The sequence below is a fragment of the Macaca nemestrina genome, chromosome 10, assembly GCF_043159975.1.
Source record: "Macaca nemestrina isolate mMacNem1 chromosome 10, mMacNem.hap1, whole genome shotgun sequence".
Lineage (NCBI taxonomy): Eukaryota > Metazoa > Chordata > Mammalia > Primates > Cercopithecidae > Macaca > Macaca nemestrina.
In genome coordinates, this window is record NC_092134.1 from 127185631 (window position 1) to 127210365 (window position 24735).

Below are 24735 nucleotides of genomic sequence, written 5' to 3' on the forward strand. Positions count from 1 at the left end.
TAACTAGATTAGAAATTCCAAAAAAGCAAGGACCATGTCTTTTTCATCTTTGTATGGTTTGCAGAGTGGTGCTAGCATATGACCTTACACGTGGTAAGTACTAACATACTAGACGAATTGTTAATGAATTAATAATTGCCTTCTTCACTAAGCTCTTCAAACTTCACCTATCCAAAACACAATTCAATGGTTTCACCTTCAATCCCCACCTCTCCTCTTCCTAATTGCCCAGTGCTCCTTATCTCATTTGGGGTGTAGAAATAACCTGGAGCTGTATTCAGAGCTGGAGCTCAGACATACCTGAGCAGGTGTGGTGGCAGGCCTGCTGAAGATATGTTAGCAGAAGAAAACCCTCCCCACTTCCTACCCTTAGGAAAAAAGCTAGGAAGGTAAGTCTGACTCAGAATAAAAGTCCTTTTTCATTATAAGGGAAACATAATTCTTAGCACATCATAACGTTTCTTAGCCAAACTTGTTATTGGAACAAAGTCATGAACTGATATCTAGATCCTATGAAGAAGAGTGTAAGAGTGCAAGTGCAAGAGCATGACTACTTAAAAGGAGGAAACACATTAGTAGTTGAAAACATACAGTGTCTTACACTTTGATTTCTAGTAAGACTGAACTTTTCCCACCATTTTATTAGACACTATTTTTTTGTACTCTGTTCAGGGTTGTTTGCTCATTTATATATTAGATTGTCACTGCATTTTAAAAATAATAACAGTACTTTTTTTGCATTTTCCCCAGCTTGTTTTCAGTTCTTTTTACATTGGCCATCTTTATTAGTCAAATTTTTGCATGTGATTTTTTTTTTCATTGGTTTTAGGCTTATAAAGTCCTCCTCCGTACAGATATTTGAAAATTATCCATTTTCTTCTAGCTATTATTTAATTTTCTACATGTATGACACTAGCAACGTTGTTATTAATTTAACTACAAAGTCTAGCCCATGACTCAGGACCATTTATGGAGTAATAATTTTGATTATTATTGATTTGAGATTCTACAATTTATTATTATTAAATGGATAGAAGAGTCTGCTTTGGGGACTAATTTGTTCCATTAATTCACTGACTCTTGTTCCTGTACCATACTGTTCACTATTTTGTTGGGTTATGGTGTTTCAATACTGGGGGGAGAAGAGTTCTATTTTTTCTTTTCTCTGAAAAAAATAAGGCTCACCTGTTCAGTCTTTCCGAAACATTCTATGACTAATTTGTGAAGTTGTGCTAAAAGAATGAGTTAACTGAAAAGGAGGCGACCACTTGGAAGCATTCTGCCTCCCATCCAGGAGGAAGGTTCATTTCTCCATTTGTTTATCTTGAGGTAGACAAAACCACCCACCTTTTCTGGAAACTATGCCTTCATATAATGGCATATGATAGCTGCTAGAGATATTTTCAACTTTTTCAGGATAAGGAAACTCCTCTCGCCTAACTGTCTGAAGAGGAATATAGCTAATTTTCTTCTGTCAGTCAGAAACTAGAGTTTTCACTTCATAATGAGATCTGAAAACCAGGAGTCAAAAAAGACAAACATTTAATGGAAAATTACTAGAAGAAAAAATAAAATTCAAAGTCCAAATCTGTGCTTATCAAATTACAGTTTGCAACCCATTGTGTGTTTAGAGAATATTTACTGGATCCTCAACAAGCAATTTATTTAAAGGGAACTGGATTAGAGATTTTCTAAGTATTGTTTTGTGGAAGTGTGTGTCTGTTACACGTGTGCCTGCCTGTATATATGTGCATGTGTGCTGGATTTGAATCAAGGATAAAAATGAATTTCTGACCAGGGTAGTTTATTTTGCCAGGAGGTTCCAGTGCATTTTTCTAAATCTAACAACATACATGGTTATTTATGTTTCTAAACAATTTCAGAAAAATTTTCCCTTTTCTGTTTCCAAATTATATCCATATGATTTGGAGGATAGGTTATTTTCAGGTTTACTTTCTTGAAAGAAAAACATCTTCATTCCTTCATTCCATGCTTCTGAGGTTCCCCTTAAGCAGAATAAGAACTGTGGTGCTAGAAGACATAGGGTCCAAGTTAATTACGAGGTTGTTTACTTAAAAAGAGACTGTGCCAGATTCCACATGGATATGGATAGAGAACTCCATTTTTTCTCTCTTTTCTCTCGAGTTTAATTTTTTAAAAAAGTGCCAGCCACATAGAAAGGCTACTCAAAGTATGCATATTGAGTAGCATCGTGCTCTTACTGGCTCAAATTTAGATTTTTCACCCAAATAAACACAGAAGAACATGACTGTTTTCTCTAAATGGTACCATGGGCCAAAAGAACAAATGCTGAAGTCTCCTGTCAAGTTATTTTATTCATTCTATGATGTACTTTCACTACTTTTTTTTTTTTTTTTTTTGAGACAGTCTCGCTGTGTTGCCCAGGCTGGAGTGCAGTGGCACCATCTTGGCTCCCTGCAACCTCCACCTCCGGTTCAAGTGATTCTCCTGCCTCAGTCTCCAGAGTAGCTGGGATTACAGGCGTGCACCACCACGCCTGACTAATTTTTGTATTTATAGTTCCTACCTTCTCCTCACATGAAATTTTAATCCAAAGAGTCTTGAGTATATACTCTTATCACAAGAAAAAAATTATTTAAAGATTCTAGCATGATATATATGTTGCCTTTGGATATCCCTTAGGTTTAGAAAACAAATAACTTGCCTATAGAGAAATATAAAGTAATTTGAATATTTTAAGTGAAAATAACCAAGTATTGAAACACAAAAAACAGCCCTGTAAATTCAGAGAAATCAGTCGGTAGGTGTGGTCAATGTGATGACTAGGGGTTGGAGAAACTAAGGAGCACTAGTAATCAAGAGCTAAGCATTTCAAATTGGGGTCTGTTTCAAATAAAAGTTATTAAATATTACCTAGAAATAATCATGCTTATTAATAAACAGATGCCTGATAAACATGAATATTTCCCACCACCACAAAATCTAATACCTTAATTTATCCTTCAAAGGGTTGTATTATGTTGCCTACATTTTCCATACACTGACTCCAAATTTCGTAACAATAACTGTTTTAAAGAACCTGCTGAGGCTGGGCACAGTGACTCACGCCTGTAATCCTAGCACTTCGGGAGGCCGAGGGGGTGGACTGCCTGAGCTCAGGAGTTGGAGACCAGCCTGGGCAACACGGTGAAACCCCGTCTCTACTAAAACACAAAAAACTAGCTGGGTATGGTGGTGTGTGCCTGTAATCCCAGCTACTCAGGAGGCTGAGGCAGGAGAATTGCTAGAACCTGGGAGGCAGAGGTTGCAGTGAGCTAAAGTCACGCCACTGCACTCCAGCCTGGGTAACAGAGTGAGACTCTCTCTAAAAAAAAAAAAAAAAACTTGAGTGTTCTGAGGAATTCTCCTTACACAGCATCTTGCTTCTTTGCTATGCATGAAGAAAAAGATTTCCTAGTCCCTTCTACGCAGTTAGCAGACGTTTTTTAAGACTTTCAGTAAAAATTTACCATTTTATTTTTCAGCGATCATATTGGAAATATGGCCCAAAGTGACTTCCTCTACCCAGAGAACCCAAAGAGGCGGCAAGAAGTAAATCGTCTTCACCAACAGCTCCTTGATTGCTTATCTGACAGCTTCGATGTCACCAATAAGCTGACTGAGGTTCTAAATACGCACTTGGGGTGCAGGCTGGCCTTCATTGAGATGAAAAGAGATGGGACCATCAAAGAAAACTGTGATATCATCATCCAAGCCATTATGAAAATCCAAAAGGAATTGCAAAAGGTTGATGAAGCACTAAAAGACAAGCTAGAGCCAACCCTCTATAGAAAGCTTCAGGATATTAAGGAAAGGGAAACAGAGAAAATTGCAATAGTGCAAAAGGTTATTTCGGTCATCCTGGGAGAAGCTACATCTGCAGCCAGTGCAGTCGCTGTTAAACTTGTGGGCTCAAATATCACAACTGGCATAATTAACAAGCTGGTCACTGTGTTAGCTCAAATTGGTGCTTCTCTCCTTGGTAGTATTGGAGTTGCTGTTCTTGGCCTTGGCATAGATATGATTGTCCGTGCCATCCTGGGAGCAGTGGAAAAAACACAGCTTCAAGCAGCCATCAAAAGTTATGAGAAGCATCTGGTGGAATTCAAGTCAGCCTCAGAAAAATATAATCATGCCATTACTGAGGTCACCAATCTAGTGAAACACCAAATGAAATGAACAGCCATCTTATTTGCCACTGAAGTTTTTCTGCTTCCTTTTCAGTAACAGTGTTTGCTTCCTTGATTAGGTTCATTTTCTATAAGCTTCCAATATGGACTTAAATAGGATAAACAATTTGGAGAGGGAAATTGGGGATGCCAAGACTAGATGACTAGATGAGTTTAGAGCCAATGCCTGGATGAGTTGGTGCTAGACGCTATGAGGTAAAAAAAAATTATCCCACTGGATGTTTTCACACCCTGCTCTACCAGATCAACATTGGGGTAAATGCTGTCATAGAGTAGCAAGTATAGAGGTTACTTTTTCCTTTTCTAATTTCATTAAAATTCTTAAATTTTACGTTGACTGCAGAGACTTTCATTTCTACCACCAGCTTCAAACATCATTTAGTTATAAGGGGACATACTTAGTAACTTCTGCCTAGACACAAACCCTAGGCCTTCAAATGAGACAGAAATACTATCATATTTTTGACCATCAGAGTAAATCTGTTTTTCGTAAACTAGAAGAGACTGAAAAATGATTTGTAACAATTTGCTTCAATTAGGACAGGAAACAGATCTATAAAAGTCTACTAATTACACAATGTAAACTGGATGGATTTGAAAATGGTAAAAATCAAAACTAAAAACATCAAGGTCCTGTTTCTGTAACTGCAATCAACCCTGACCAATTGTGATGATTAAATATCGCTCAAGTGAATGTTCAAACACTGAAACATTTAAAAGACAAGCAAGCAAAACACAGCTACACAGGAATAAAATGCATTTAGGATGCAGAATAGAAGGTCACTACTCTCAAAGCATTTGTCATTTAAAGGAAAGTCATACTTTATTATGTTTTCAGAAAAATTAACATAATTTCATTTTCAACACTAGCAAAAAGGAGGCAGCTGCCTTTGATACACGACGCATTAGGTGGGCCATTTCACTAATTACCTGATTTTAGAAAACGCCAAAGGCTATAGAGGCCTATTAATGGTTCAGCTGAATCTCTGCAGATGTGTTTGTTTTCTAAATCCTTTGCCAGTAAGTAATTCCCATGAGGACTCTTTTAGTCTATACTGACAAAATTATTAATATGCTGTTGATGCCAGACTGCGTTTTTTATAGCTGATTCTCCCATCCAAGTACAAGAAATGTATTGAAATAAAAACTGCTCAGCCTATCTTAATAATATTAGCTACAGGAAAAATTTTAGCTACATGAAAGACTTTAATATTTCCAACAAACAGTTTGTTTTCTCTTTCTCTTCTCGCATTGTTTTTCAAAACGAGTTGCAAAACTATGACCACTAATATGGTGTTAAGAAGAAAAAAAAACAAGTTGCAAAATATTACAACTTAGTTCATCTTCAAAATTCAAGATTATTTTCTTTTTTATGTGTTACCTGGTTTATCAGCTTTAACCTACCAGATCTTGTCATTGCTTTCCGACACTGAAATTCAATCTAAAATCAAATCAAGAATTTCCTAACACAAAGGTAAGTTTAGGTATAGGACCGATCATATTACCTTCAAGGGCAGTTTAAAGATTCTGCCAAAAATTAATATGTATCTCCAACAATATTTTGAAATATTTATAACTGGTGGTAAGAATAGACTTCCTACAAGGGATAGTCTGGTTAAGATTAGAAATAACCAAGCGTACCCTCTAAGATAGTTTTTTAAATGTTTAAACTTACCTTTAAGGGAAATAAGTGGGGGCTGACTCAGGGAAAGAGGGGATAGTAGGTAAGGAAAGGGCAAAGGCTAGAGTTAAGTGAATAATCCTGTACGTAGAGTGACATCATAGAGGACTTTTGGCTGGTGAATAGACCAGTAGGGAATACAGCCAATATATGTCAACCTTGCCACTCATAAACTTAAAACCGACTGCATATGTATCCCCGTATTTCTTCTTCAGAACACTACTAATAAATAATAAATAATAAATCACCGCCCGTATAAGCAATTTGCGACTCTAATACGGGTGCTGATTTATTTGTTCAGGTGGTCTACAAATGTTCTGTTCTGCGCGTCTATTAAATTTCCACACGTACCAGACGCCCACATGGGATAACCTGATGCTTACAAAGCGGATTAAACTCAGTAGCAAATGTTATCTGGGTATTCGTTTACAAACGGAGACACCCCTAAAGGATCGCACCTGCTTGCGTCATAAGAAACAAAAAAATCCAAAAACTAACGTAATTCCAAGAGACACAAAACGCGGAACGCTTCTGCATCTGCAGAAAGTACCGTTCTCGGACAGGTCAACGCATTACGCCCCCAGCAACTAGGTCAGAACGCGTCCAACTTGAGAGACAGGACCGTCAGCCAATCAGATAGCAGCTATCTTCTTTCAATTCCTATTGTACTAGATGAGCGCAATGAGGCGGGCTCTTAGCCGACAACCAACCAATGGAGTATTGTATGGGACCGGAAGAGACTCTGGTCCTGGAATTCTTGAGTATTCTCTATGGTTCTAGGGCTGAGCTGCGCTAAGAGACAGCGGGACAGAGGAATGGGAAATGACGTAAGGATTGCGGAGGGGCGCGAGGTTTCAAGATGGCGGTAGCTGAGGGGTAGACCGAGAGGCCGAGTTGAAGGCCCTTACGAAGTGAGAGAGGCCGGGAATCGCCCCCTGCCCGCTTCTCGTAGTCCTGGGAGCACAGCAGAAGTGTGAGTGTATGGAGTTGCTCTACTTCTTTTCCTCATCTCTTTCGTCCTTCCACGGCCCGCGCAGTGGCTTGGGGGACACCCAGTCCCTTTGCCCCGCTCCTCCTCTCCCCGGCTGGGGTCTCCCGGTTGCGGACTGGGGTATTCCAGGGCCTGGGGTGGCGCGGCGACCAGTGGTTACGCGGTTGGCATCGCCCGGGGCGGTTGGGGCCGCTTCCTATGCACGTTGATTGGTAGCCTTAGGTTTGACGTCTTGTACCTCGAGTCATGGTCGGTCAACCGTCACTATGGTTTCGGCAGTTGCTGGTGTTGCCTCCTTTGGTGGACCTGGACCCTATCCCATTGAAGGTTTTTTGGCTATTTACAGTTCCCCAACGGTTATTTGGCTTGATTTTTCCAGTCGCCCCCGCTTGTAGACAAAAAACTAATCTTTGCAGACTTAAGCTCCCGTATCTTCCGTAAAATTCTCTGTAATTCGTATCCGTTGTGTTTCATTTGTGGGGGAGGAGATTCAGAACATGAGCCCGCTTGAGAAAGGAAAGCACGAAAAACGCAGGCAATCAAAGATGGGAGAGCTTGTATTTGTACGAATTTTGCATGTTTTCTTCCTTCCCTACCTCCTACTCCCTGCTGCTCTCCCACCCACACCTCCACCCCCCAGTTTTTCTGAGAAGGAAACCACTTGACAGGGTGTATGGTAGCTAGGGCAGGAATATGGATCCATTATAAAGATTATAGTTAAATAGTGAGTCAAACATCACAAGATATTTTATTTGTAATCCCGTTGTATCATCAGAGCTTTGTTATAAAGTAATTGATGTCCCCATTTTTTAGATGAGGAAGCTAAAAATCAGAGCCTTTGACACCACCGTCTTGAAGTAATTGCCACCAGAACAGCTATGAAACATCTAGCTTTCTGAAACATCTGGCTTTCGGGGCAATTGGACACTTGGCGAAAGACACATTAACTGTAACAAACTGGTCTGAAAATCTTCCCTTTCTTCCCTTTAAAAAGTGTCTACTTGCAAAAGGAAACAAATTTGTCCACCTTTGTTACTGGAAAGAATGCTTCAAAAAATTAAGCCCCATTCTTTTGGAATAAGAGGAAGAAGTCATGTAATAGGGTATTGTGTTAATAAAAGTTTTAGCTTACAAAATATTTTTTCCTCAAACAAGAATAAGTATTCCCTTTAGTTACCTTAAGAAATATATATTGGGAGTCAGGTATTAGAAAAATATGTGTCTTAATATTTAAATTTTGGGGAGCTCTCAGTGTAGCACTAATTTCAAATACTTGCATTTTTAGTTGTGTTTTGAACTCTTGAGAGTCAAGCATTATATCTGAATTAAATATGCTTAAATGAATGAGTTTTTAGTGTCTTAGAAGTGTTGAGAATGTACAGCATACATGCCAAGAAAAACCATGGAGCGAGGCAAGGGTGAGGTGTTTGTTTTGAGCCTAGATCCATTACCCCCATTCCGTTCGTATTCTTCTTTTACAATTACGTATTAATAAAGGGAGGTTATAGAAGAAGGACTAATGAATTCTGATGTTCATGGTTTGTGCCATATCGTTAAAGCATTTTCTAGTTGTTTTTTTTATCAGTTGACAAAGTCAGTGCTGTGATCCATAAGAAAAAAGATAAAGTAATGACTTGAGGATATTCAAAGTGGTCTTCACACTCATCACATTTCCAAAGAATGATGGAGATCTAAATTTTCATGGTCAAGAAACTTAATGCCATCTTTCTTGGACATTAAAGTCAAAACTAAGGAAAGAACAGTCTCACAGAATTTCTAATTAAAGGAATTTTTTTTTTCAGAGATTGGTTGGGACTAGAAAAAGGAAGAAATAAATTTAGGAGATATAAGCTATTTCTTTGTCTTCACCTTCACAGGTTTTTCTTTTTTTAATGAACAAGTAAACCATACAAATTGTCAACATGGGACGGAGATCTACATCATCCACCAAGAGTGGAAAATTTATGAACCCCACAGACCAAGCCCGTAAGTGTCCATTAGTGTGGAATGATGAAGTAGGAGAGTGTTAAAAATTGCACATATTAGGGAATTTATTTCTCTGTGGCTTAATTACAAGACCAGCAGTGATAGGAGGAATAAATTGTATATTCAGTGTTTGGATGGGAACATTAAGACGTTAAACATGCAAAGAAATTAGTACCCATATTTTAGTTTTCAGATTTGATTGACTTGCAAAGTAGAATTGGCTGAAAGTTTTCTTTTTGTATTTGAAATTTTGAGCAAATTAGTTTTGCGAGCCCTTGTTTCGCATTTTATGTTATCTTTTTCTTTCAGATTCATAGTTGTTTTTTATGGAACATTAAACAAAAATGTCTTGACATTTTTGGTTGTCATAATTAGAGGGATGCTCTTGGCATGTAGTGGATAGAGGCCAAAGATGCTGCTGTTTTACAGTGCATACTATAACTTCCCACAATAAAGAATTACCTGTATGAAATTGAAGGAAATGCTAATGTTCAAGATTCAAAAATTTTATTATATCTCCCTCTCTCCTTTTAAAGGAAAGGAAGCCCGGAAGAGAGAATTAAAGAAGGTATGATTTCAGAGGCATCTTATAAAACTTTAAGTACTATTTGGCACATCTTGTGGTTTGGGATTAGTGGGTTTCAGAATAACATTTCTAATATTTTCTAGAAAAGATGCTTTATGCTTTTTATAAAAACTGTAAGATATACTAAGCCAAACTTTACTATATTTAGGAACTGAACTAACTTTGCAGAGAAGCTCACTACAAGTTACAATGCCATTTTTGATTACTTTTCCAGTGAGTTAAAAAATACTTTGGAAAATCATTCTTTTTTGTTATTTATTAAAACATAACTTTTAAAATCTACCAATGAGGATGGAAATAAACATGATGCTAGATCACTTTATCCATTTTCCTGATTAACTATTATGTATATTACATTAGCTTAAATATATATATTGGCTTATAATATTTATAAATATATTACCTTTCTTTTCCTGATTAGCATTTTCCTCTTAGCTGTTGAATTTGTGGCAAAGTACTTCAACAGAGTAAGAAAGGATTTGCTTTATAGTATTGTGCTTTAATACATTGAAGCAACACAGATTTTAAATAATGTTCAGTTGTGTTTTCATGTTTAGCATTAACTTCTGCAAAATTTTAAAATATTCTTTAATTTTAGAATTTAGCTTCAACCTTTCCTTTTTTTTTTTTTTGGAAAAAAAAAAAAAACAACAAACTTTGGATTTCAGCTAGCAGAGGTTTTAGAACAAGGGGCAGGAACAATCACCCAAGGTCTTCAAGAACATAAGGGGTTTAAAAAAAGAAATTTTAAGTGTGTGTGTTTAAGTAACTGCTAAAGACCTCACAGAGCTCAAAGAAATACTTTACTAAGAAAACACATCTTAAAAATACTTTTTGACAAATGTAAACGTTTTTAAGGCAAAAAATTACATAGCTGTTTCTGGTGGTGGAAACAAGTGATCAGAAGCCAAGGAGTTATTCTGTTCAGATTCTTAAAGCGGGTTGAAGTAAAACTCATGAGTGCCTGACGTCTTGACATCTGGCCTTCTTTTGTTTTTCTAAGAACAAAAAACAGCGCATGATGGTTCGAGCTGCAGTTTTAAAGATGAAGGATCCAAAACAGATAATCCGAGACATGGAGAAACTAGATGAAATGGGTAAGAATTTACAAACAGGCAGCTATAACAGTCTGACACATACAGAGGCAGGCAGGTAATGAGTGAAGCAGCATAGGCATAAGTAAAACAGAACAGCATGAGGACATTTGATGCTTGGATTTAATGTTAGTTTCAGGGAGACAAAATGGAGTGCTAGAGGGCTGTTGCAAACTGGAGACCCCATATACCAGAATAAGAGAGAAGTGATTATTTGGCTTTCGGCTAATTGTTATTATGAGATAACAGAAGCAGTTTGGCCAGCTTGGTTTTCAGGAGAAGACTTAAATCTGGTTTATGAAATAACCTTGGGTTTTTTGTTTGTCGTCTTTTATTTAATGTTGGCAACTACCATGTAAATCTATGTATTACACCCCTGTCAATATAAGGCAGTTTCCAATTTTTCCAGTCAGAAGATCCAAAAAGATACTTGACTGTTTAGTAAGGATATAGAAAAAAAATCATCAAATACCTAAAACCAAATATATAAAATACTATACCAGGATTCTCCGCCTTTTTCACATTTTATAGAATAATTTTATTCACTCTTCATATGCATTGTAAGTATCGCTGCTTTGTTATAACTGGAATCACATGAAATAGCTGCATGTTATCTTTTTTTGGATCTAAGTTTGAAAATCGTTGATGTTGCCACTGGAAATTTTATCCTAACCCACAAATACCCTTCCTGTTTAATACTAGAACATGTAGAATATTTTGTTTTTTTAATAGAAGTTTTCAGACATGCAGAAAATAAAACAGTCTAGTTAACTTCCATGTACTTTTCACCTGTCAAGTTTTTGCCACTTTGTCTTCTACCCTTTGCCACTTTTGTAAAATAGCATTTTAAAGTGATCGTTACAAGTTCCATGGTTTGCCCAAAAACAGAGTAGTAAGTAAAAGAGATGAAATGAAACTCCTCAATGATACATTAAATGCAGTACAAGAAAAAATTCAGTCATGGCATTATGCTATTACAAGGTTTCTGAAATAATGTGGAAGAATCTGTGCAGCTAACCTGTGTAAGAGTTCTGGGTCAGGCTTCAAGATCCCAGATCTTTCCCAGTTCAGCTGTAACTGATTTCACTTCTTGCATCTGGTCTAAATATCAGCAGGGATAATTACTTTCCTTTCGGAATCAGAGAATCCTTCATTAAATGACCCCAAATGTTATGTGTTGTTTTAAAAGGAGCTAATAGTAATAACTGAGGTTTCTTGAGTAGTTATCTTGCTACACACCTGTGCACCAGTTTTTTCCCACTAGTTTTCTAATCCTCACGATTTTTTAGAGTAGTTGCACTGTCCCTATTTTACAGGTAAGGAAACTCGGGCACAGAAAGATTACATAGGTTTCTCAAGATCACACTGCTATGTAGTGGCAAAGCTGAGATTAAAGCTCAGGCATTCATTGCTTTTACTAATCACACTAGGAATAGTATAGTGTAAGAACACCCTCTAGATTTGAATAAATTACCAAGATTAATAATAGTTGATAGGATTTAAGGAAGAAGATAAACTTGTTATTCTTTTAAGAAAAAGGAAAGGGGTGAAGAGAATACTATTCATCAGGAGTCTAGTTACAATTTATAAAACTCAATACAGGCTAGTTAAGGCAGAAAAAAGCATGCATTGGCTCTCTTAATTAAGAAGTCTGAACATAAAAAAAGAGAAATCCCTGAAACTAACCTCAAAATCCAATCTCATCATCAGTACTGTCCATCTGTCTAGTCTGGTCTCTGTTAGCCTCATTCAGCTTACTACTGATGAACTTCTCCTTGGGATGGAAGGTGGAATATATGTGTGTAATTAGTGATGATTGGGAGACAAGGCCACAGGCAGCTCTAGATTTGTTTTATCTCTACATAACACATCCAGAAAGAAAATCTTGAGAGTTTCTGTCTGTCACATCTACATTTAAAATCTCAGGGAAAGTTCTGGCCCTAGTTTGGATCATGTGCTCATTGATCTCTGAGTGATTCACTAAAAAGGAAAATAGGGGGATATGATTGACCAGACAGGTCTGGAGGTCTTATTCTTGGGATAGAGGACCTGCAGTTAAGCCCCATGTTGACACATGATTAGTTGGGGAGAAAAAGGATTGTATGGTAGCTAGGCCAGGAATACAGATCTGTTATAAAGATTATAGTTAAGTGGTGAGTCAAACACCACCAGATATTTTATTCATAATCCCATTGTATCATCATAGCTTTATTACAAAAATTTTACTTGAGAGTTCAAGTAAAATGCCTAAGATCTCAAAAAAAAATTTTTTTTTTGAGACGAGGTTTTGCTCTTGTTGCCCAGGCTGGAGTGCAGTGGTGCGATCTCAGCTCACTGCAACCTCCGCCTCCCAGATGCAAGCGATTCTTCTGCCTCAGCCTCCCAAATAGCTGGGACTACAGGCATGCACCACCACACCCAGCTAATAGATCTCAAAATTTGACAGGACTAATATGGTATGTAAACACAAATCTGACAGAATCTTCACCAGGTTTTCAGCACAGAGCAGTGAAAATTGATTTTTATTACAATGAAGATGAAAATCAATTAGGTGGCATTTCTGAGAAAGGTAAAATTAGTGGCCATCTAAAAAGGGTGGGGATTTTAATAAATATTGTAGTTCCTTGAATAAAATTGAAAAGAGTATGTCTGGGTATCTAGATCTCTTAAAAAATTTTTAGCATATATGGAGGTTTTTATTATGTAACCTATTGATACCTAATTGAAGTGGCGTCTTATATTTAATTCCATAATCTACTTTTTCTCTTAGAGTTTAACCCAGTGCAACAGCCACAATTAAATGAGAAAGTACTGAAAGACAAGCGTAAAAAACTGCGTGAAACCTTCGAACGTATTCTACGACTCTATGAAAAAGAGAATCCAGATATTTACAAAGAATTGAGAAAGCTAGAAGTAGAATATGAACAGAAGAGGGCTCAACTTAGCCAATATTTTGATGCTGTCAAGGTAATCAAGGTTTTCTTTTTAGAGATAAACTAAAATATTACACAGATTGAGTATCCCTTATGCAAGGTGCTTGGGACCAGAAGTGTTTCGGATTTAGTGTTGTTTTTTATTTTGTTTTGTTTTTGCATATATTTGCATATATTTGGGGGATGGCACCCTAGTCTAAGCATGAAATTAACATAGCCTGAAGATAATGTTATAAATTCTGTGCATGAAACAAAACTACGACCCATCACATTAGGTCAGGTGTGGATTTTTCCACCATGGCATCATGTGGGAGTCAAAAAGTTTAGGGTCTTGGAGCATTTCAGATTTTCAGATTAGGGATGCTCAACCTGTACTTAGATTTAAAAAGTTAATGGAAGAATTAGTCATGTTGAACCTCTTCCTCATAGCAGTTTCTTCTAAAACTAAACATATACCTACCGTGTGAACCAGCAAATCTAATCCTTTTTATTTAAACAGAAGAAATTAATTCAAAAACTAGGATCAGCCTATGTGTTCACTAATAGGATAATGGATAATTAAACTGTAGCATATTTATACAATCAGATACTATTCAGCAATAAAAGGAATAATCTAATACTCAAAACAGCATGGAATAAAAAAAGAAAAATTATGAATAAATCTCAAAAACATGCTAAGTTTATTTCATTGTTATGATTTCATTTTTATGAAATTCTAGAATAGTCACAGCTAATCTGTGCAGGAAAAAAAGATATAGCCGTGGTTGCCTTTGGGGATGATAGAGATGGATTGGGAAGGAGTATGAGGTATATGCATTTGTCAGAACTTACTGAATTTGTACATTTTGTTTACCTCAAAATAAAGATGGGAAAAAATCAAATGCTATAATTTCTGTAAAGGAGGTAATATGTCTCCCATTTTACAGATGAAGGCACAAGTTAACTTGCTTAGTTAAGCTAATACACAACAGAAATTCAACATAGGCAAGCTAATGAGCCCAACCTCCACCACTGGATATATACTATTTGTTAGTTGACATGTATTATTTTTATTTTTGTTTGTTTGTTTTTTGTTTTTGAGACCGAGTCTCACTGTGTTGCCCAGGCTCACTGCAACTTCTGCCTCCCAGGTTCAAACAATTCTCCTCCCTCAGCCTCCTGAGTAGCTGGGACTACAGGCGCACACCACCACAACCGGCTAATTTTTGTATTTTTAGTAGAGACGGGGTTTCACCATCTTAGCCAGGCTGGTCTCAAACTCCTGACCTCGTGATCCACCCGCCTCAGCCTCCCAAAGTGCTGGGATTACAGGCGTGAGCCACCACGCCCAGCCCGACATGTATTTTTCTGTCACCCTGCATATTAAATGGGGTAGGTCTGATGCTAGATACTTGTAACAGTTGGGTTTCTCTAAACAACAGCTATTTTGAATCACATCCAAAAAGAATTACCTGATAAGAGGAGAAAAAGCTGCTGGGTTTTAGCATTTTTAAAAGTGAAGATTTCTTTCAATTCTTTGACAATCTGTTAAGTATTGACGTGAGATTATTTTTGTGGGGGTTTTTAGTGATATTTATGTTAGTTGGAAAGCGTGTCCAAATTACGAAACAGCTGACTTGTCATTTTTAGTGTTTAGTTAGTGGATGACTTTTTTATCGTACTATTGAATGGTTCTCTCTCTTTCAGAATGCTCAGCATGTGGAAGTGGAGAGTATTCCTTTGCCGGATATGCCACATGCTCCTTCCAACATTTTGATCCAGGACATTCCACTTCCTGGTGCCCAGCCACCCTCTATACTAAAGAAAACCTCAGCCTATGGGTAAGGAAGCAGTGTCACAATCAGAGAGCATTTAGTAAAGGCACAAATTGACTGTCCAGTGCCAAAATTAATGCAGGGGGAAATAAAGACAATGTGGATGTAAACAGTGTGACATTTGATTAAATGTAAAATAAATCCCTTGAAAATTGTTTAGAAGACAAAATAAATATCTCATTCCTGTTAAGTGATTACTGTGGGGATTTTTTTGTTTTTGTTTTTTTGTTAACAGACCTCCAACTCGGGCAGTTTCTATCCTTCCTCTTCTTGGACATGGTGTTCCACGTTTGCCCCCTGGCAGAAAACCTCCTGGCCCTCCCCCTGGTCCACCTCCTCCTCAAGTCGTGCAGATGTATGGCCGTAAAGTGGGTTTTGCCCTAGATCTTCCCCCTCGTAGGCGAGATGAAGACATGTTATATAGTCCTGAACTTGGTGAGAAGTGACTGTTCCTTTGCTGTTATAACTATCATTTTTTGTGTTAGGCCTGTTTAACATATTGTTCACCACCCTCAGAACTTAGGAAGTAAATGAGAGGATATCATGTACATACTAATATACATACAGTTGGATAAATCATAGGATCTACTCAAGTAAAAGCATCATACATAAGTATAGAAATGTTTATTGTGTTTTAAGTCAGGCTTTCCTTGGAGATGTCACTCTTGCTACTAATCCCTTAAGACTTGTATATCTGGTTCCCTTTTAGCTTTATTGTCATCAGACTAGAGCATCGTTGTATACATTCACTGACTGTGTATGTGTATACAAGCATGATTGTTGCTAAAGGAGGAAATGGGTTTTCAAAGTAGAACCTCTTTTAAAAAAAATCTTAAATTACCAAAAAGAAGTGTTTAAAATTATTGGCAAATGAAAATATTGTTAGACTGTATGAATAGCTATATACAGGAATGTTTTTTTGTAAGCATTAAGTTGTTACAGTGTGAGTTAAATAGGATAATTTTCTGTATTTCTGGGTACCATGTCATGGAGGGTCCAATCATATTACTTCTCCATGTTCCTTTCCCACTTTTCAGCCCAGCGAGGTCATGATGATGATATTTCTAGCACCAGTGAAGATGATGGCTATCCTGAGGACATGGATCAAGATAAGCATGATGACAGTACTGATGACAGTGACACCGACAAATCAGATGGAGAAAGTGACGGGGATGAATTTGTGCACCGTGATGATGGTGAGAGAGACAACAATGAAGAAAAGAAGTCAGGTATGTGCGGATGAAGATCCATGGTATTGATCAATAAAGAAAAGACAAGCTGAAGGTCCTAATTTATCAGTGAATCTGTGAGAGTACTCTGAAATCTTTGGAAGTAGGGATCATAGCTATATTCATCTTTATATACTAAAATTTTGAAAGTTTTTGACACAGTAAGTACTCAGTGGATGTTTATGAGGAAAAACAAACTGTGTGTAATAAAAATGTCTATGCAAAAGTTCACTTCGGGGTAAAAGGTATAACTATTCAACAGCATAAACATGTATTTTTATGGGTATGTTATAGGAAAGGAGAATAGCCATATTAAGAAAAACATTGATGTTGTATTTTATAAATCTGTTTAAATATCTACCTTTGAAGCCCTTTTATAGTATCTTACATGAACCAGGATCATATTTATAACCCAGGTACACTCAAGAGTGGAATCATGAAACATATTGTATCTATAATGTGTATGTTTATTATTAAAAAATTCAGGCTAGGCGCGGTGGCTCACGCCTGTAATCCTAGCAGTTTGGGAGGCCGCAGCAGGCAGATCACAAGGTCAGGAGATTGAGACCATCCTGGCTACCAGGGTGAAACCCCGTCTGTACTAAAAATACAAAAAATTAGCCAGGCGTGGTGGCGGGCACCTGTAGTCCCAGCTACTTGGGAGGCTGAGGCAGGAGAATGGCTTGAACCCAGGAGATGGAGCTTGCAGTAAACCGAGATCGTGCCACTACACTCCAACCCGGGCAACAGAGTGAGGCTCCGTGTCAAAAAAAAAAATATTCAAATAGGACATTTGTCAAGAAAATTTTAAGCATCGTTAATAGGTACTGACAGTGCAAAATGCACACCAATTCTATCAAACCTCAGCAGTTTTGGAGCTTCTTTTGGGATTGTTTTTGTAGCCTACAACAGAATATTTATATAATACTATGTAATACTAATGTTAATATTGATAATGACAAATTTTTCTCCTGCTGTGTCTTAAGAATTGTGGTTGCAAACACAAAAAAGCTAGTTAAAAATAATAGAGCTGGTAATGAAAGATTATTATACAGGACTGTTAGGTAGGAACTAGTACTGGAAAGTAGAAAGCCATTAGAGCCACGGCAGCTCCACTTTTTTCTGGGTCTATGTGGTCTCTTGCCTTCTTTTTCTTTTATTCTGCCGACAGATTTTTTTTTTTTTCTTTTTTCTTTTTTTTTGAGACAATCTCACTCTTGTCACCCAGGTTGGAGTGCAGTGGCACAATATCAACTCACTGCAACCTTCATCTCCCGGGGGTCAAGCGATTCTCCTGCCTCAGTCTCCCACGTAGCTGGAATTACAGGCACCCACCACCATGCACGGCTAATTTTTGTATTTTTAGTAGAGACGGGGTTTGACCATGTTGACCAGGCTGGTTTCGAACTTCTGACCACAGGTGATCTGCCCACCTCGGCCTCCCAAAGTGCTGGGAATAGAGGCATGAGCCACAGCACCCAACCACATTTTTCTTATATATTCTCATCAATACACATGTTCTGAAAATGGCCATCCCAACTCTGAGTTGATATTCACTCAGCTAATATTTATTGAGTTTTTACTATACACACGGCATTTTTTCTAGGCACTAAGGATACAGGGTAAACAAAACTAAAGTCCTGTTCACATGGAACTATTCTCCTCCTAAAATGTTTACTAACTAAAAATACTCCTATCCAGCGTCCAATGGATAGCCTTAGTCAATTAAGAAGTTCTTTTTAGGCCGGGCACGGTGGCTCATGCCTGTAATCCCAGCACTTTGGGAGGCTGAGGTGGGCGGATCACCTGAGGTCAGGAGTTCGAGACAGCCTGACCAACATGGAGAAACCCCGTCTCTACTGAAAATACAAAATTAGCCGGGCGTGGGTGCACATGCCTGTAATCCCAGCTACTCGGGAGGCTGAGGCAGGATAATCACTTGAACCTGGGAGGCAGAGTTTGCGGTGAGCTGAGATCGCACCAGCTTGGGCAACAAGAGCAAAACTCCGTCTCAAAAAAAAAAAAAAAAAAGTTCTTTTTAGTCTTAGCTTGCTAAGAGTTTTTTTTTTTTTTTTATCATAAGTATTTTTTTATATCTGTTGGGATGTAACTCTTTTTTTGTTCTTTGTAAGTTCTTTATTGTAGTGAACTACATTGCTGGCTTTTAGAACACTTGGATTCAACTTGCTTATATATTTTTTTCCTTTTTGTAAATTTTAATTTTGATAGTTTTGGGGGAACAGGTTGTGTTTGGTTACATGGATAAGTTCTTTAATGGTGATTTCTGAGATTTTGATGCATCCCTCACCCAAGTAGGGTATACACTGTATCCAGTCTGTAGTCTCCTTTCCCTCACTCCCCTCCCACCCTTCCCCACTGAGTCCCCAAAGTCCATGGTATCATATCTTAGCTCCCACTTACAAGTGAGAGCATACAGTATTTGGTTTTTCATTCCTGAGTTACTTCACTTAGAGTAATGGCCTCCAATTCCATCCAAGTTGCTATAAAGGCCATTATTTTGTTCCATTTTATGGCTGAGTAGTATTCCATGGTGGATGTATACCATTCTTTAACCATGGGTTGGTTGATGACATTTAAATTGGTTTCGTATTTTTGCAATTGCAAATTGTGCTGCTATAAACATGTATAACTTGCTTATATTTTATGTTGGCCAATAGATGAGTTTTGGTATCAGGTTTAAGCTAACTTCATGAGTTGGGTAACATTTCATCTTTTCCTATGCTGTTTATCAGGAAATTTCTGTAACTTAATGTTTGGCTGAATTTCCTCCTAAAATTATTTGTAGCCTTTAAGGAGTAGATGTTCAACTACCATTTAAGTTTTGTATATTCTGGGCTTATCACCTCTTTGACCAACTTTAATAATTTATATTTTCTAGAACATTGTTTTTATCTGGGTGTTCATATTGCACCTCTGCCAAGTAGTGGGTAGCAGTCATATCTAGTACTTTATACTGTTATATAGTAAACATTTACTGAATTTTGTTGATCCCAATCTACTCCACTCCCTTCTTTGACCCCCTAGGTCTGAGTGTACGGTTTGCAGATATGCCTGGAAAATCAAGGAAGAAAAAGAAGAACATGAAGGAACTGACTCCTCTTCAAGCCATGATGCTTCGTATGGCAGGTAAGGCAGGGAAAAAATAGTGAATCACCTTTTGGTGTATCCTCACGCTAATTGCTTTACATACATTTTTCCATTTAGTATCTCAGCAACCTTCAAGTAAGTAATAAGTCCTTGTTTTACAAAAATAAGATTTGGAACCATCATATAGGCTGCCTGAAGTTACATAGCAAGTAAATGGTTGGGCTGGCATTTAAATATTGGTCTGTCTTGTTTTAAAGCCTGAGTTCATTCCACTATGCTACACTAATACAGATGAGTATAGAATAGTATTTCTTTCACATCTAAGTATTTTATTGAAGAAGACTATTTGGTTTTTAATTTTAAGAACACATTTATTAACCATGTGTATTCAGTCATTGCTGTTCTCCAAACTGTAAAAAAGTGAATCAACTCCATTTACTGAGTTTAAAATTTCTTTCAGGTCAAGAAATCCCTGAGGAGGGACGGGAAGTAGAGGAATTTTCAGAGGACGATGATGAAGATGATTCTGATGACTCTGAAGCAGAAAAGCAATCACAAAAACAGCATAAAGAGGAATCCCATTCTGATGGCGCATCCACTGCTTCTTCACAGCAGCAGGCTCCGCCGCAGTCTGTTCCTCCTTCTCAGATACAAGCACCTCCCATGCCAGGACCACCACCTCTTGGACCACCACCTGCTCCACCATTACGGCCTCCTGGGCCACCTACAGGCCTCCCTCCTGGTCCACCTCCAGGTAAACACTTACATCATGTGACTAAAGTTTAAATGAGGTTAGAGTGAAGTCATTCCAAAAAACAGTATGTGTTATTAGCGTTCATGTTTTCTTGTTTCCTCCTAATGGGATTCTCTTAAGATGTGAAAGATTCTCAAAGGACAAGTAAAGCTTGTTTATTCCTAAACCATTGTTTGCAACTCATAGTTCTACTGACAGCCACCTGTTTTTCTGCAAAGCACTCTTGTTTTCAAAGTTTTTCTGATTACAACAGACAGAAACTTGAACATGTAATGGAGGCTTTCTTTAGTATTGTTTTTTAATATGATAGGTTGACCTAGCTCTAAATTGGCAGCAGGTGGGAGTAAGACACAGTTAATACTGTCTTGTGTTCTTAGGTTAAGAATGTTGAATGTCAGTGTAATCTGCATAGTTTTTTAGTTGTAGTTCTTTTTTAGAGGCAAAGGTGATTAGTCTGTTTATTAAGTGTTCAGCTCGAAAGTATAAAAAGATTATAAAATGAAACAACAGAGAACTTTTCAGCTATTTGTGATTTTAGTCCTTCATCCTATTATCAGCCTACTAAGTTTTCTTCAGTTAAGCTAATCATTTTCCAATTGGTGCAAAGGAAAGTTACATATTTTATGTCATTCTTAGTGGTCTTTATATATTCATGGGTTTCAAGGGGTCCTTAAAGCATTGGGGTTTTTTTTGGTTTTTTTGTGGGGTTTTTTTGCTTGCCTTTTTTTTATCATTATATTTTAAGTTCTAGGGTACATGTGCATAACATGCAGGTTTGTTACATATGTATACATGTGCCATGGTGTGCTGCACCCATTAACTCCTCATTTATATTAGGTATTTCTCCTAATGCTGTCCCTCCCCCCTAAATCATGCTGCTATAAAGACACATGCACACGTATGTTTATTGCGGCACTATTCACAATAGCAAAGACTTGAAACCAACCCAAATGTCCATCAGTGATAGACGGGATTAAGAAAATGTGGCACATATACACCATGGAATACTATGCAGCCATAAAAAGGGATGAGTTCATGTCCTTTGTAGGGACAAAGCATTGTGTTTTATATTCCATTTTCAGCTTATACTGGAACCATTTAAGAATTCTTAATCACCTTTTTATATTTCCAGCATTGCAGAGCTGTGATTGAGTACGCTTTTTGTCAGTGTTGGGAAATAAAGTGAAAAGATCCACAACAAATCCAGTACCATTTTTCTGGTGCTCAGATATTTTTTTTTTAGACAAAGTCTCACTCTGTCCCCCATGCTGGAGTGCGGTGGTGTGATCTCGGCTCACTGCAACCTCCGCCTCCCGGGTTCAAGCAATCCTCCTGCCTCAGCCTCCCGAGTAGCAAGGATTATAAGTGCCCGCCACCATGCCCAGCTAATTTTTTTGTATTTTTAGTAGAGACAGGGTTTCACCATCTTGGTCAGGCTGGTCTTAAACTCATAACCTCGTGATCCACCCGCCTGAGCCTCCCAAAATGCTGGGATTACAGGCGTGAGGTGGCTGTACTGTGCCCGGCTGTACTGAGATATTTATTGAGTGAATTCTGTTTCCATGTATGTTTCATTAAGTTTTTGAAGTTAATCTGATTTCAGGTTAAAGTCAAACCACATTTGAGTTACTTTTAAGCCATAATTATTACTTAATGTATATTTGTGTGACATTAATTTATCATTTCTCCCTTTTCAGGAGCTCCTCCATTCCTGAGACCACCTGGAATGCCAGGACTCCGAGGGCCCTTACCCCGACTTTTACCTCCAGGACCACCACCAGGCCGACCCCCTGGCCCTCCCCCAGGTCCACCTCCAGGTCTGCCTCCTGGTCCCCCTCCTCGGGGACCCCCACCAAGGCTACCTCCCCCTGCACCTCCAGGTGACACTTTCAATTTCTATAATAAAAACTTTGCCTACTGTTTATTTAATTTGTTCTAAGATGTATGGTCACATTTCAGTATTCTGAAATCTGAGGTAATCTTACAGTCGGTGGTGGTTTTTAAGTTGTTGACCTGGTTTGAAGTAGAGTTCTTCCAGTGGGTATTTGCACTTGGTTCGCTTGAGGGACTTCTAGCCAGAGAACATGGGATTAAATTCTCTATTTGATAATGTTTTGGTTTTAGTTGTAGTTATGAAGCCGTTCCATGCATCCGCATGAGTACCAACTTAAAGTTTAAAATTACAGAGAGTGTTTTTTTTTCCTTTCTTCTACCTAGTGTCAAGGTTAGACATGCAGATTTTCTTGTGGGCTTGTTTTATGTGGCAGGTATATTTCTAGTTTACAACACTGAAATGTCCCACTTTCATGTGAAGATCTGCTTTTAAGTGCCCCATCTGGGACTTTTTTTTTCTTTCTCTCTTAGTGGTACACAGAATAATTATGAGTTTATGTAATCAATAGGATCTTAGATTTGATAAAATATGGTACTTTAATTTAAAAGTAGCATTTGAAGAACTGAAATCTGCAGTTCTTGGTACATGAATATTGTGTATGTCTGACTGTCCATAGGACATGAGTTCTTTTCCAGTAATGATGACAGATTGTGATTAGTTGCATTCTCTTACTCCATGTGCACTTTTTTTCCTTCGAGACGGAGTTTCGCTCTTGTTGCCCAGGCTGGAGTGCAATGGTGCGATCTCAGCTCACTGCAACCTCCGCCTCCTGGGTTCAAGCAATTCTCCTGCCTCAGCCTCCCAAGTAGCTGGGATTATAGGCGTGCACAACCACGCCCAGCTAATTTTGTATTTTTAGTAGAGACACGGTTTCATCATGTTGGTCAGGCTGGTCTTGAGCTCCTGACCTTAAATGATCCACACGCCTTGGCCTCCCAAAGTGCTGGGATTACAAATGTGAGCCACCATGCTTGACCTCCATGTGCATTTAATGACCAGGGTTAAAATTTTCTTTCTTGCACATTGTTACCTTTTTGTGCAGGAGAAATGGTAATAGAAATATAATGCATGGGCATTGGTCTCCTGACCTTGTCCTTACTAATATCTGCACTATGCAGCTGGAATAGAATCTTGGGATGTGAGATTTGAGATAGTAATTTGAAACCAGTTGATGTCACTTTATATTTTAAAGTAGAACATTATTTAGAGAAGAGAACATATTACTGTAAGTGCAGGAATACAGGCTGAAGGTAAATACTGTTTTATAATAAAATATTCCTGAGTTTCAAATTGCAACCAGTATGAGTTCAGCTTATTTTCTGTAAGTTGTTATCCATTTTTTAAAAAATTGGTAACCAATATTTAAATGTCCTTAATAGTAATTAAATTGTATTAGTTCTTACAGTATTCATCCTGCCTATTTTATTCATTTAGGTATTCCTCCACCTCGTCCTGGCATGATGCGCCCACCTTTGGTGCCTCCCCTTGGACCTGCCCCCCCTGGGCTTTTCCCACCAGCTCCCTTGCCGAACCCTGGGGTTTTAAGTGCCCCACCCAACTTGATTCAGCGACCCAAGGCGGATGATACGAGTGCAGCCACCATTGAGAAGAAAGCCACAGCAACCATCAGTGCCAAGCCACAGATCACTAATCCCAAGGCAGAGATTACTCGATTTGTGCCCACTGCACTGAGAGTACGTCGGGAGAATAAAGGGGCTACTGCTGCTCCCCAGAGAAAGTCAGAGGATGATTCTGCTGTGCCTCTTGCCAAAGCAGCACCCAAATCTGGTCCTTCTGTTCCTGTCTCAGTACAAACTAAGGATGATGTCTATGAGGCTTTCATGAAAGAGATGGAAGGGCTACTGTGACAGCTTTTGATGCCAGAACAGGCTTCTGTTCACAACAGTGGCCCATGGAGAAAGAAGCTCTTATTAAACTTAGATGAAAGAGCTGCTTCCATTGTCAGGGTATTTTCTAATTTCAGTTCAAGGAATATCCTAAAATTTAGCCTTGTTCAGAATTTACTGCACATAAAAGAGGGTATTTCATCCAGAATAGATCAGTTATTGAAGCAGTGCTGCTAACATCCATTCCCTTTCACACCACCATTTTCATCCTGTTTCTTCCCCTCCTCCAGTTCTTTGGAAATTTGTGATCACAGGGGGATCTTAGTTGCTTACTTGTTTTGACTCTCTTGTGTGCTGTGGGCACTGGAGTAGAGATTTTTGAAAACAGTTTATTTCATCTTGCCTTTTGTGTTTGAGTTATTTTTAATATTTTCCTGTAAATATTTTGTAATATTTTACTTGTAATGAAATGGATCACAATGTCATTTCCTAATACAAGGCAGGATATGTGGGAAGAAAATGTATAATTATTTGATTAAAATTATTTCCCACTGACCTAAACTTTCAGTGATTCGTGGGAAAAATAAATAAATGTTCTACACCAAGA

The 24735-nt window shown here is 38.1% G+C and overlaps 3 protein-coding genes across 21 annotated transcripts in view; 2 read left to right on the forward strand and 1 right to left on the reverse strand.

The window, feature by feature from the left end:
- Positions 1 to 4542, forward strand: part of LOC105481792 (single-pass membrane protein with coiled-coil domains 3) — an 8091-nt gene extending 3549 nt beyond the window's left edge. Inside the window, exon 2 of the mRNA XM_011741531.3 lies at positions 3507 to 4542. Coding sequence (XP_011739833.1) covers positions 3523 to 4200 — 678 coding nt within the window. The 5' untranslated portion in view covers positions 3507 to 3522 and the 3' untranslated portion in view covers positions 4201 to 4542. The remainder of the gene's footprint in view (positions 1 to 3506) is intronic.
- Positions 1 to 7015, reverse strand: part of C10H12orf60 (chromosome 10 C12orf60 homolog) — a 20398-nt gene extending 13383 nt beyond the window's left edge. For 4 of the 19 annotated variants that reach the window (XM_071072168.1, XM_071072167.1, XM_071072165.1 and 1 more), the window contains exons 1-2: positions 6351 to 6648; positions 1348 to 1511 (exon numbers count right to left, since the gene is read on the reverse strand). The gene's annotated coding sequence lies outside the window, so the exon portion shown is untranslated. Of the gene's footprint in view, positions 1 to 1185; positions 1305 to 1347; positions 1512 to 5886; positions 6146 to 6243; positions 6649 to 6800 lie in introns of those variants that run through there. The other 15 variants (XM_011741634.3, XM_071072166.1, XM_011741566.3 and 12 more) reach the window with 9 other exon arrangements.
- Positions 6728 to 24735, forward strand: LOC105481785 (WW domain binding protein 11). The gene is made up of 12 exons (XM_011741521.3): positions 6728 to 6865; positions 8761 to 8869; positions 9406 to 9437; positions 10459 to 10552; positions 13320 to 13516; positions 15169 to 15302; positions 15532 to 15731; positions 16334 to 16525; positions 19571 to 19672; positions 20094 to 20387; positions 22085 to 22267; positions 23716 to 24735. The coding sequence occupies exons 2-12, from the start codon at positions 8806 to 8808 to the stop codon at positions 24147 to 24149; spliced, it is 1926 nt and encodes a 641-aa protein (XP_011739823.1). The 5' UTR covers positions 6728 to 6865; positions 8761 to 8805; the 3' UTR covers positions 24150 to 24735.